General features: G+C 56.1%; 2 protein-coding genes across 2 annotated transcripts in view; both read right to left on the bottom strand.

The window, feature by feature from the left end:
* Positions 1-4: 4 nt before the first annotated feature.
* ACR (acrosin) lies at positions 5-5,571 on the bottom strand (the record flags this gene model as incomplete). Its single annotated transcript, XM_019797509.2, has 5 exons — positions 5,478-5,571; positions 4,094-4,300; positions 3,587-3,870; positions 839-984; positions 5-340 (listed from the first exon to the last, which is right to left on the bottom strand). Coding segments are annotated over exons 1-5 (1,050 nt in total), but the record flags the coding sequence as incomplete, so codon positions are not given.
* Positions 5,572-11,190: 5,619 nt separating this feature from the next.
* SHANK3 (SH3 and multiple ankyrin repeat domains 3) overlaps positions 11,191-13,252 on the bottom strand; it is a gene marked incomplete at its 5' end in the record, with an annotated part of 48,378 nt that continues 46,316 nt past the window's right edge. The window contains one exon of the mRNA XM_034643701.1: positions 11,191-11,233. Coding sequence (XP_034499592.1) covers positions 11,191-11,233 — 43 coding nt within the window. The remainder of the gene's footprint in view (positions 11,234-13,252) is intronic.

Raw genomic sequence — 13,252 nt, 5'->3', positions numbered from 1 at the left:
GTGGGGCAGGGGGTTTGGGTTGAGGTCGAGATGCAGGGGGGCTGGGGGGAGGTGGTCGAGGAGGGCGTTGGAAGTACCAAGGAGGGCGAGAGGAAGGGCGGGCAGAGGGGGGTCTAGCCGGGGGTGCTTGAGAAGTCGGACGGGGAGGGGTGGGCAGTTGAGCCATGTACAAGGCATTAGAACCGATCTTGGAAGCAATCCAGTTCAGATAGGGCCAGGTGGCCGTGTAGACTCCAGGGCGCTTAGCTCGGGCACAGCCTACCCCCCAGCTTGTAATTCCCACGACCACATAGGTGTTTGCCACGTTGTCTCTGCACATGAGAGGCCCGCCGCTGTCCCCCTGCCCAGAAGGACACAGAAGTCACTCTCTGTCTGAGCCACTTTTCCCCTGCCCCAAAGGACCATAGGCTCTGGAAGGACAGTTTCTGCAAGCACATGGCTTCTTGCTGCTGTGAGCACAAGTGGTGGTGGTAAACTGAGTCGGCATCAAAGCTTCAAGTGGGTGTGAGAAGGGTGCGGATTGTCATGGGTCTCTTCGCAGTGAGGAGGGAAGATAAGCCACCGTGTGTCCACGTATGAGGCTTTATGCGTGCATGGGCATGTGTGTACAAGCGGACGTGAAGGCTCTGTATTCTGGGGAGGAGAGGTAAGCATTCTCCTCGGGGGTGGTGCTTGGGTGGGGCGATCCCTGTGTGACGGTGGACAAAGCTCTCAGTGTGGTGACTGCGACAAGATGGGACCAGGGAAAGGCTCACTGAAGCAGGGCCTCGGAGGTGGTGGAGTTCAGGGATTCAAAACAGAGGTGTCGGCAGGGAAGGGGCACCCGAGGGGAAGTTACCTGGCAGGTGTCGATCTTGCCTTCAGGGTACCCTGCACACGCATTGGTTGAACGGATGCGGCCGTTGTACCACTGGGTGGAGTTGCACAAGCCGAGGTCGATGAGGTTCACACGTGCCTCCTGCAGTGTCGGCGCGATCCTGTAGGCTGCAGCGGGCGCTCAGGGGTCGGCGATCACAGAAGACCCATGCGGGGAAAGCCCTGCCTCCTCCCACCACAGAACCCCCGTCACCCTGAAATGCTCCAACTAACCCTAAAATCCGTGAAAGTCACTGCCCCGGCCTCTCCTCAGATACTTCTGAAGGGTGGAGGGTGGAGGGATGAATAAGCAGGTGGAGAGGAGGGGCGGTGCATGGAGGGTGAGCACACGCAGCTGAAGGAGTGTGTGTTGATACCAGACGATTTTTCAGTTACAGCCAGGATGGGTCACCCCACCGACACCCCACAGCGACCTCCTGTGTCCAGCACTGTGACTGGCCTTTCCTCCAACCAGGAGCTTGGAGCAGCACTGGCCCAAACATCCGGGTAGGGACATTGTACGGCTTGGGCTCGGACCAAGGTTTTCCTCCAAACACTCACTTCACTCCCCCAGAGTACGGCTGTGAGTCCCCCTCCCTGCTTCCCCCCCCCATTAGGACCCCTCCGCTCAGCTCTGGACAGGACCTGCTGGGACTGGGTGGATGAGTCCCTCCCTGTGTGCCTCCCATCCATCCTGAAATTACAGAAAAGGTGGAGCTGCAGGATTGCCCCCCCCACACAGACCCGTCAGGGGCACGGGTGGTGGTTGGAACAAGCTGAAGGCAAAGGAGAGCTTCCTTTACAGCCCCAGGCGTCCATCATGACCTTTGGGTTGAGAAAGGCACAGCCCAGGCTGAGCCTCCATCAGCCAACCTGGCGCCTGCCGCCTGCTACAGGGGCAGCGACCCCCTCCATCAAGTGGCCTCCCCCCCCCNGGCCCCCCCCCCCCCCCCGCCCCCCGCCACAGCAGCGCCCACAGCCCAGCCACAGCTGGTGGGTGGGTCTGACACCGCCTGTATCCGGGTGGAGAGGTTGGGAAGGCCAGAACCAAGCGTAGCAAAGTGGGCGGAGTTAGGCACACAGCAGGGACCCAGTAAACAGCTGACTGTGTGTGTGTGTGCACGGCTTCCACTCTGTCTCCAGCCCCTTCAGCTCAGTTTTTCATGCCACCAAGCAGAGGATTAGTTTTGTACTTGCACTGCCAAGGGGTGACACTGAAATTACTGCCACAACAAGCCTGGTTGTTTATGGTGACCTTTTAGATCTACGTAAGAGCCAGATGACCTGGAAGAGAACAGGGTTTTCTCAATCCCAACACCTTGGCTTTAAATGACAAATGTTAAAAAGTCCGCAAGAACTTGAAATTCAACAGAAAAGAAGGAGGACTACCCCTGAAGCATATGGGCTCAAGGAGGAGGTAGAAAAAGGAAGGTCTGAAGGAATGTCACAGAAGTTTGGAGGCTGGGGATTTCTTTAAGACTTGGCCTTAGCGGTGAGGGATGTATTCACCAGAAGATGCTAGAAATCCCATTAAGTTGAAGAGGATTCTAGAACAAGAGAGGCTTGTGTGATGTCCAGGGTGTAGCTGGGAGCCTATAACCCTTTTGAGCGATGGGGTAGCACAGGTGGCGGTCGGGGTGGGTGTGTAGTCGGGGACCCTGAGATCAGCCCCCTGGGGACTTCCCCGGGACACTGCACGCATGTTTGGGTAGGTGGACAGAGCAGGGTAGGCTGGGGGACTGGAGAAGAAGAATGTTCTAGAGGCTGAGGCAGAGCCATGGACATCAATCGCCAGACAGAGGTGGACACCCCAGGCCAGGGAGGAAAGGGCCAGCAGAGGCCAGTGAAAACAGGGGTGCCCGGGAGGAGAAGCAACCCCAACAGAGAGGGGGCCAGCCTTGAGAGAGGGAAGAAGAGTTACAGGAAGCACCCTGAAACTACCCGGGTTATGTCATCAGAAAAGGCTGAGTTTTGAACCCCAAATGACTGAAGTGCCTTGAATTAGGAACCCTCAGTTTTCCATTATGAAGGGACAGAAAAACTTTCAGTCTCTCATCACATCCCCAGTGTGACGGGGTGAAAAGTCCATGAGGTCACCTGTGGGAAGCTGAAAAGCCTAACCGACTTGTCAAACCCGTGCTGCCCACCGCTGACCGGCAAAGAAACCTCTCCCCCTGTCCAGAGAAAACGAAGTCACTCAGATGGGGAGGGTGTGTCCTGGCATTGTGACCACCAAGGGTGGGGGCAGAGGTTCACGGAGGTCAGGAGGGCTGGGCGCTGGGGTCTCAGAGTTCAGAGACCACGGGACGTGGCCCTTCCACTCACAGACGGGGAAATGGAGTCCAGAGAGGGGAGGAGCTGGCCCTCAGCCCCAAAACCCCATCTAGAGCTCTTCTCCAAGTGCCATTTCAGGAGACAAACCCCCATTTCCAGAAGGTAACAACCGGAGCTCCAGCCCCAGATACAGACACGGCCCAGGCCCCATTCTAAAAACGCCCGGGTTCTCCCGTGCCTGTATGCACCCTTCCCTCGGGCAACCCCGAAAGCCATCAGTGGTGAGGCCGTGGACAGGGGACTCGGCTGCCGGCTTCTCCCGCTATAAACGGGGACAGTGTCCAGCACTCTGGTGGACATCACCACGAGGCACCACATATGACCCCCTCACTTCAGAGACCACCGAAGGAATGACCAGCAGTGCCCCCACCCCTGTGAGAGCCCTTCCCGAACTCACCTTTCTCTTTCAAGAATCCCCAGCCAGCCACCCAGCAGGCCTGGGGAACTCTAGGCGGGCCCTCCCTGAACTGGGGCAGGCAGCCCGGCCCGATGAACTGCCCGCAGGGAACGGGAGGGGTGATCTTTACGAGGGCGATGTCATTGTGCTCTAAGCTGGGGACGTATTTCTCGTGCATGATGATTTTCTCGACATATCTCTCCTGTTGAGGTGGCTTCGCTGGCTTATCGTTCCCATACACAATTTCCCTTGCTCCAAAAATCAGTCTCCAGTCGTATACTTTTCTGTGGGCACAGAGGCAAGCCAGGTCATCCTCAGAAAGGACTGGCTGGAAAGAAACCTCTGGGGACCATGACCCTCAGAGCCCTCCCCCAGCAAGGGTCTGGGCCCACCCACTGCCGGTCTGGTTGCCACAAGGCCCCGAGACGTGCCCAGATAGCCCTGGAGAATGTCCCTTTCTGGGAAGGGCCTTTCTGAAGACCTCCCCCCGCGAGCGCCCACACGTACTTTTTGGAGACAAAGCAGTGTGCTGCAGTAAGCAGCCAGTGGGAGTTCAGCAAGGTGCCTCCGCATGCATGATACCTTCGGTTATTGTGGGAGGTGAAAACCTGCAGGCTGACCATCCAGGGCCAGGCCCCGATCATTGCATCCTGCCCTCCGACGATCCGGCCACTCCCCTGTGGGTTCTGCCTGAACCGTAACCCACAGGGGCCACTGAGGAGAGACCGGGGCACAGCTCAAACCAAGAAGAGGCACAGCGTGTCCTCGCACCTGCACGGGTGGGGCAGGCAGGGCTAGGGGGTTGGGCAGTGTGGGGCAGCTGGGAGTGTGGCAGGCCAAAGGGGAGCCGCTGCGGAGAGGCGCTGTCGGGGCACTAGCGAGGCCGGAAGCTGCAAGGCCCAGGAAATGGTTTTGAGGAGTATGATTTCCTTTTTTTTTTTTTTTTTTTAAAGATTTTATTTATTTATGTGACAGAGAGACAGCCAGCGAGAGAGGGAACACAGCAGGGGAGTGGGAGAGGAAGAAGCAGGCTCCCAGCCGAGGAGCCTGGTGTGGGGCTCGATCCCGGAACTCCGGGATCACGCCCTGAGCCGAAGGCAGACACTTAAGGACTGCACTACCCAGGCGCCCCGAGGAGTATGATTTCTGGGGTCTTGTGGGTGTAGCCACAAGACAGGGAAAGACGGGGACAAGGGGAAACAGGACATTGACAAGGGCCCTAGAAATATGGGAGAACCCTAGGCAGAGGGGGGGCTAGAGGTGGAGATAGGTGTAATGTCTTGAGGTCTTTAGATTCAATTCTGGGTGGGAGACTCAGGGAACAGCCACAGGGGTCTTGGGGCTGCAGGGTAGGGGGGATGGTGGCAGGAGGAGGGAGCGTAGCCAAGGCAGGTCCAGTGACCCCAGGTGTGGGGAGGAGTGGGAGTCCAGGGGTGGAGGTTCTGGGAGCTGGGGGGAGGCCACAGTAGTTTGGGGGTATCTTAGGGGCTGTCAGAGTCTAAGGTGAAGGGGGGATCCCAGAAGAATGCCATGACAATACCCTGGGGTCTTTGGGGTCAGCCACAGGTGGGGGCACCTCAGTATCTGTGGGAAGAAAGAAGCTTCTAAAACTTAGGCCTTGCTGTTCTGGAGGCAGTGAGGCCGGGCTCTGACTGAGGAAAGGGCCCCAGTGTCTGTGCTGTGGGAGGCACAGGGGCACAGGGGTCAGCCCTGGGGGCTCTGGGCTGATGAAGCTGGGAGCAAGGATGGTCTGAGTTGGGGATGTGGGGACTCCTAAGGCCCGAGCTTGGCCTCCTCCCTCGCCCTGGACAGAGGGAGTCTGGGTGGGGCTTGCTATTCAGAAGACATTCTTTCCACCCCCACTCCCCACCGAGGTGTCCCGGACACTTACTCACACGTGGCGTTATCTTTGGCAACCACAGACACTGCCAAGACCAGCAGAACGGCAGTTGGCAGCATCTCCACCATACTCCTGCCCCAGCTTGGCCTGGAAGCCTAGTGACCTCACAAAGCTCTGCGGTTTCCTGGCCAATCAGCAGGGCCACCTCCACCCCGCCCCCCAGGCCAGGCAGGAGCACTTTAGCTAAACTGGCTCAGGCTGCAACAAGATCCCAGCTTTCTGTACAGGCTCCCCCCACCCCTCGGGTGATGGGGGCTCATATGCAGCCCCCGGCCTCTGTCCCAAGGCCAGGGTCTTCATTCCCAGTTACCTTTCTAAGATTCCACACCATCTGAGGGTCCAGTTTTGTGCAAGTTCAGGGTCTGCCCTCACGCAAGCTGTAACCACAGTTCCTGGCTAAATCATGGGTCGAGGGGCAGCTCTGTCCCTCTGTGTCAAGATGGCGCAGCCTGTCAGCGGTCACAGGGTGTCGCGCTCACCAGATTAATCGGTCCTTAACACTGTATGAGACAAATGATCTTTCCCTCTTCCAAGTGCATACTATCAGCACATTTTTCAAAGAGCCGCTTTGAATTTCTGTAATTTAGGACTACAAAGCCCACCTTTCTATTCATTGCTGAGTATCGCAAGGTCTGGTGTTTTCCACCTGAGGTCTCCAGGTCTCCTTTCAGGAGCCCACATGCAGCAAGGTGTGCCTCGTACACTCCAGGCTCATCACTTTTATCTGAATATCCTGAGGTGTCACTGACAGCATCTCACCTCTGGGAGGGTGACAAATGCTCACCTCGCATACCTGTGTGTTACGAAGTCTCACCTTCCTGCAAGAGCGTGAGGAGGTCACGAGCCCGCCTGCGTGAAGGGCACTGTCTCCTCTGTACCCGAGTGTAAGTTCTCCACTAGCCCATCGAGCGCCAAGAGGTTGCCCCTTCACCGACCTGTGTGTCAGGACACCGCATAGCTCCCTCCTGAGTGTTACGAGCCTTCTATTGTCTTCTCTAAGTGAGCATCGTACTTTCGCACCTCACGTAACTTTCAGGAGGTCACGTCCCGGTCACCTGAATAGGCAGCAGGTCTCGAACATGAGGGCGAGGAGTAGGAGGGGCCATCGCCTCCTTCTCCTGAATCTGAGGATGTCTCTATTCTTCCCTCTGAGGGCCAAAGGCCTCATCTCTACCACCCGAGGGTCACTTTGTGGCATCTTCCCTACCTGAGAACGCAGAGGTCTTCTGCCCCTACCTGAAGGCCAGGAGATCCGTCGCACCTACGCGAGGGCACTGAGGTGCCCTCGGTCACGCCGAGGTGCCGGGAGGCCTCCCGCCCCTACCCCAAGTCAGGAGCTTCTCCTTCTCTACCTGAGTATCACAAGGTCTCCTTTACCCAGTAAATGTCTGACATCCTCATCGCCCCTCCCTGACTGTCCAAAGGGTTCTGTCTCCTTCCTGGGGGTCTTGAGGCCTCAGCTCCCCTACCTGAGGGTCATGAAATCTCCTGCCTCCCGTTCGAGAGTCAGGAGGTCTTCTGCGCCCCCCTGAGTGTCAGGAGACCTTGTCTCTCGTGTCCTCCGCTACGTCTGGAGGCTCCAGGTCTTCTCTCTCAGTGACCAAGGCATGTCCTCTCCCCTGTTTGAATGTGCCAAGATCGTATCATCCCTGCCCGCAGGTCAGGTGTTTCCATCTCTTCTACTCAATTGTCAGATCTCTTGTCTCCTCTCAGCGAGTGTCCCCAAGTCTACTCTTCTTGCAGGTCGGAAGATCTTGCATCTGCTAGGATGGGGTGTAGGGGTGCTGACGGTACTGACTCCGTCTCTGGTGGTATTGCTCAGTGGCCCCTCCTGGGGCTCTGTGCTCCAGGCCCCTTGGAGACTGACATATACCTAGAAACGCCTGCCAAGGCCAGGCCTGGGGGAGGCTTGTTTTTGCCGCCCAAGAATCTGTCAGAGAGCCTGGTCGTTCCCTTGCCGAGGCGCAGGTGGTGGCACCAGCTCTAACTACAGGCCAGCTGTCAGGTGCGAGAGAGTCCTCTGAGGTGCGTGGGAACCCTTTGCTCTCACTGCAGTGTCCTGCGTGTCCCCTCGCTCTCTAAAATCTGTGGACTAAGGTCTGGATTTTGTGGAGAATCACTCTGCAGCTGCTATAGACCGTCCTCTGCCCGATCCACCTGTCAGTAAGGTACCCGGGATGAAACTCGGCAGACGGCGTGCAGTGGCCTTCTTGGTTTTCCAGTCCCAAAGGGCCTTCTCCACATGGGGAATACTTTCCTGTCCCTCCTGCACCTTCTAACACTGGGCCAGGACATCTTATCTTTGTTTAGCAGGGAGTGACAAGGCAGGATGATTTAACTCCCCTGAATTTTGATATTTTTATTTACATTCCTGCCAAGCACAAGTTGTAATTCCCCTACACGAATGTAATTGGCCTCAATCACTTTTGAGTGTTACAAGGTTTTACCGCTGCTGCCGGCATGTCAGGAAGGCGCCCTCTTCTTCACCTCAGTGTAAGGAGGGTGGACGTTTCAGGGCCTTTGTGTGCAGTTTCTTACTTCTCAGACCTGAGTGTCACAGAACACATCTCTTCCCTACCTGCTTCGGGAGGGCTCTGCTCCTGTATGTAAGTGTCCAGGGCCCGCTTTCTTTCTTTCTTTTTCTTTCTTTCTTTCTTTCTTTCTTTCTTTCTTTCTTTCTTTCTTTCTTTCTCTTTCTCTCTTTCTTTCTCTCTTTTTCTCTTTCTTTCTCTCTTTCTCTCTTTCTTTCTCTCTCTCTCTTTCTTTCTCTTTCTTTCTCTCTTCCTCTCTTTCTTTCTTTCTTCTTTCTTTTTTTCTTTCTTTCTTTCTTCTTTCTTTCTCTTTCTCTCTTTCTTTCTCTCTTTTCTCTTTCTTTCTCTCTTTCTCTCTCTCTCTTTCTTTCTTTCTCTCTTCCTCTCTCTTTCTTTCTTCTGCAGCCTTTGAGTCAGGTGGCCTCCCCCCCCCCACCTCAAGAATTCCTAGTTCAACAGCCTGAGGTTAACAGTTTGCAACTCACCTACTGAATGTTGGGAGGCCTCACATATTTTAACTGAGTGTCCGGTTGTGCCTGATGAAATAACCAAAAAGGGTTTGGAATTATAGTTCAAGAAATGGCAACAGGAATTCAAGATGTGATCGTTAACATTTTGACTGTTTAAGAAAACACCTATTCAGGAGTTTTTGCAGGATTTTAATGGACATAAAATTGATATGGTATTTAGGGTTCATGAGAATCATTTAGCAGAATGATGTAAACATTTATGTTGATGCTAATATGTACAATTTTCCAGAAATCACAACCTTTGCAAGTATTTAAACATATGATGAAAATAGGGCGCCCGGGTGGCTCAGTCAGTGAAGCGTCTGCCTTCGGCTCAGGTCATGATCTCAGGGTCCTGGGATCGAGTCCCATCAGGCTCTCTGCTCAGCCGGGGGTCTGCTTCTCCCTCTGCTGACGCTGCTCCTGCTTGTGCTCTCTCTCTCTCTCAAATAAATAAATAAAATATTTTTTAAAAATTTAAAAAAGAAAGAAAATGTTATAAGCTTCAAGATGAAAAGTAGTACGTAGTTTTTCAAAACACTTATGGTCGCGCAATAACACAGTTAAATGCCTAGATTCTAGAAGACAGCCTCTGTCTGACTCCACAGTGTAACACTCACATCTGATTCTAGAAGGGGCTGCTGGTCACAGCACCTGCCGCCGTGGCCACAGGAATGGGTTGAGGGATAGACATGTGGCCCACCCAGGATTCATTTTGTCGTTAACCCTAATGGAAGAAGCAAACATCTCAAATAAGAGTGACTTGTACACTCTGTTCCAAAGCACAAGGGAGAGAGGTAGGAAATTACTGGACAGTTAGGACCCTCGGGCCAGAGCATGTGGTCCCAACGGCTACGGGGGCTTGACTCAGGCCAGGGTGAAGCTCCCAGCACAGGGAGCGGGATGAGGGGCTCCCCATCCCCACTCCCCTCCACCTCACCTCCCTCCCTGCCCTCCTCCATCCCCACTCCCACATGCCCTCTGCTTACCCCAGCCTGCTTCCTACTCCTCACTTCCAGATCCCTACCCCTACCCACCAGACCAGTCCAACTCCCACCCCATCTTTCCTCGCTCTGATCCCTAACCCTTCAGGCTCCCACCCCTCTCCAGCAAGGCCCTCTGCAGAGCAGACACCTTGTCCATCCATCCAGCCCAAGTAGTCCAAAGGTCCTTGGGCAGGGGTGGCTGGGGTGAGGCAGAGTTAGGGCTACAGCCTCCAGACTCCAGAAAGAGTTTTGGTGAGTTGCTTATGGGCCCCAAAAGGACATCCTGAGGCCATGAGGAGACCTTAGTCCTGAGTGAGAATGTCTTTGCCCCAAAGCATTTGGGGCTGCAGCTTCCCCAGCCTTGAACCTACGATTTCCTCTGCCACGTCTCCTCTCACAGGTGGTGAACATTCTGACTCGTCTTCTGAGGCATGGGAGAAGATTCCTCTTCACCCCCAAATCTCTCGGGGGCCAGAGTGGGTGTTGCCGTTTCCATGGAAGCCTTGCTGCCTCTGCCCTTGCTCTTCCTTCCTTCTGTTGAAAAGCTGTACTTACCCCAAGCTCTGACCCAGGCCCAGAGTGATACAGGGCTCCACGTGCAGCTCAGAGGGTACCAGCCCCCCCACCCCCAGCACAGGCTCAGGCCCAGAGCAAGTCAGGGTCCCACTGCCACCCCTACACTTAGACCCCCCAGGTCCGTACGCCCTGACTCCCTTCAGGTCCTCTTCTGTTTGATGACAATTTCTATCTTCAAAGTGAAAATTAAAAATCTGAAGAAATTTGAAACTGCAGGGCTTTCTAGATAAGCCACAAGCCTCCCAAGACCCGAGGCTCGCAGGGCCTTCACCATTCCCTACCAGGCCCCCCAGACCTGCACTTGCTCCCTCAGAGCACCTCTGTTTGCCCACCCCCCCTTCTCAGTGAAGACACTGGAGTCCATCCCTCTTCCACGCACTTTGCTCCCTCTGGGATCTTCATGCTTTCCTGGTGACATCTCCCAGTAGCCCCGCCCCTGACCCGGCAATAACCCAAGTCAAGGTCCACATTTATCACTGTGTCCTATCTGCACCCCACCTTGACCCACCTTGACCCAGTGCAGCCAGGCTCTGCAGGCACTGCCCCTCCGAAGACCTCACCATGTGACTGGTGCCTGGTGTGTCTGCCGGCCCGTCACTGCCTCCCCAGCCCTCTCTCGGCTCTCCCTGGCCCTCCTGTACCCACTCTGTGGGAAAATGCCCACCCACTCACTGCACTGGGAACCCTCCTTTCACCCGTGGAGGTGCCCTTCCTGTGAGAGGACCACCAGGTGCCACACCAGACTTGCCACACGATTGGCTGGTAGCAGCTGGCTGCTCCCATGACTGTCAGCTCAGAGGAGAGGACAGCCTGAACAAGGCCAGTAACCATGGGGGCAGGGCAGCCGGGACAGACAAGGGACCATGACTGTGAGCTCAGAGGAGAGGACAGCCTGAACAAGGCCAGTAGCCATGGGGGCAGGACAGCCGGGACAGACAAGGGAGGGTTCAAAGGCAGGAGAAACAGAATTCAGAAACAAAGGGACACGGGGTGGTGGGGGGGGCCGATAGGGGCCACAGAGGACAACTGGGCTTCTAGCCCAGGACGGCTGCTCAGTGAGCTGATGAGCAGACAGAGAAGGTTCCAGCTCAGGAACCACTGGTCAGGGCGCAGCAGCCGTCCGGAAGAGAGGTGAGAAGCCTGGCCTGTGGACATGGAGGTCAGCAAAGACACCGGGTCCGAGACCAGGATCTGAGAGTCACCAGTGCGTGTGGTTGAGTACTCGTGGCAAGGCTGAGGAGGGTTGTGTCACCTGTCGAAGGGAGAGCAGTTCGTGCTCCTAAGAGTTCCTCAAACAGGCAACTGAGAAAGTTTCATTTCTTATAAATTTATTACATAATAATATTATAATAATTATTATCAATAATAATATAAGAAACATAGATCTCTGTGGGGTGTATCACAACGTCAGGGTCAGGAGGCCTCAGGACTGGAGCAGGGGTGAAATCCCCTGGATGGAACTCCATACAAAAGGAGGGGTGAACCAGAACTGACCCTGTAAAGTTAAAAACCCAAATTGAACGGAACCAAAAACCCACAGGTGAGTGTGAGACCGAGTGTGTATGTGGCAGTCTGTTACAGTGACTGCTGCTGTGTGTGACCTGGTCTGTTGGTGAAGGGGTTACTGGGTGTGACTCTGCCCAGGGAATGGGGCCGGTGGGCCAGGGCGGGGCAGGCGGGCACAGACCGGCGTGCCAGGCCCCTGGGCTGTGAAAACTTCAGTTTTCTGTTTTTTTTTTTTTATTAAAAAAAGCTAGAAATATAAACAGAAACTTGTGAGTGACGTGGATGGAGCTTAGTCCAGACTCCAAACCCTAGGTTTAAAAACGTCCCAGGGCCCCCCACCCCACAGGTCATTGCTGAGTGTGAGGAGTCACAGTAAGGGGGGCTGGGGTGTCCTCTGGGGTCTTTGCCTCTCCCCAGGGCTTGCGGTGGCCTGACTCTAGGGGTCCTCTACGATCCCCCCAGAAGCCCAAGGTTGGGGGGGGGCACTGCCTCCAAGGGCCCTTGGGAGCCTGTCCAAGCAGCAGAGCCTCACCAAGGAGGCCTGCTCAGGCTAGAGGAGGCTCTGGAAGGACAGGCTGGGCAAACAGCAGGTCCTAGGGTGCCTCTGACTTTCTTTGGAAGTGAAGATGGGGTGCTTTACAGGCACATACCCATACATGCACCCTGTGCACACTGCTGAAGCCCCCACACTAGTCCAGAGTGGCCCCTTGGGACCACGCTCCAGTCAGGCACACACAGGGCTCCGATGCACTCAGCCGCACCCAGAGTTTCACACACTCGCACATGTGCGCGCACACACACGGGGCAGGAACAGGAGACTTTGGGGTCTGAGGCAGGGAGGCTTCTCTGCTGTGGTTGCCCAACAGTGTGGGGAGGAGGCTAGACCCCTCCTGGGAAGGGGCCCTGTGAGGGACTTGGCTGGGGGGCGGACGCCAGGGCTCTGCCCCTCCCCAGGGCAATGGTCTCCCAGGCCACCTGACCTTGCTAGTGCCCAGCAGGACTCGCTGCCTGCCGCCCCTCCTCCACGCAGCACCTGAAGGGTCGGTGGGGCACACTATAGCTCAGCGAGGGGAGAGGGCCGAGCCGGGGGCCCTAGGGCGGGCTACTAGGACCCTGGCCAACCCCAGACCAGCTGGAGCGTCCCCCGCCCCACGTGGGGTGGCAGTGGCAGTGAGGGGCCAGAGATGGAAGACTGGGCAGCAGCAGTGGAACCACTGGGGGGCTGGAGGGGAGGGGAAGGGAAGCTATTAAGGACAGAGATATTTGTTCCTTTTCTCGTTCCAAATATAGAGTGGATTAAAATATGCAAAACAGGGGGGCTCCTAGGCCCCCAACCGAGAACCCCAAGTCTCCCCCCTCCCCCCGAGTCACCAAGGTGTGTCCTGACCTTGCATGCTGGACTAGGTCCCCCCCTCTGGGAGAGTAGCCACCAGGAGCTGTGTGGGAGATGGTCAGGCCGGAGCACCCCTCCCCCAACCCTCTCCCGCTCCAGCCTCCCTGGCCCTCGCCCTTCCTGACCGTGTGCTGGGTGGGACTCGCCGGCCGGGGAGGGCACTAAGCAATGTACAGGGCAAGTCTCCGAGCAACAGCAAACAGGACGATTCATGCAACATTCCTGGCCCGGGCGCCGTTGTGGGGGGCGGGCCGAGCGCGGCCCG

This window comes from Ailuropoda melanoleuca, chromosome 15, assembly GCF_002007445.2.
Source record: "Ailuropoda melanoleuca isolate Jingjing chromosome 15, ASM200744v2, whole genome shotgun sequence".
NCBI lineage: Eukaryota > Metazoa > Chordata > Mammalia > Carnivora > Ursidae > Ailuropoda > Ailuropoda melanoleuca.
The sequence above is the reverse complement of the archived record's forward strand: the minus strand, read 5'-3'. Positions and strand labels throughout refer to the sequence as shown.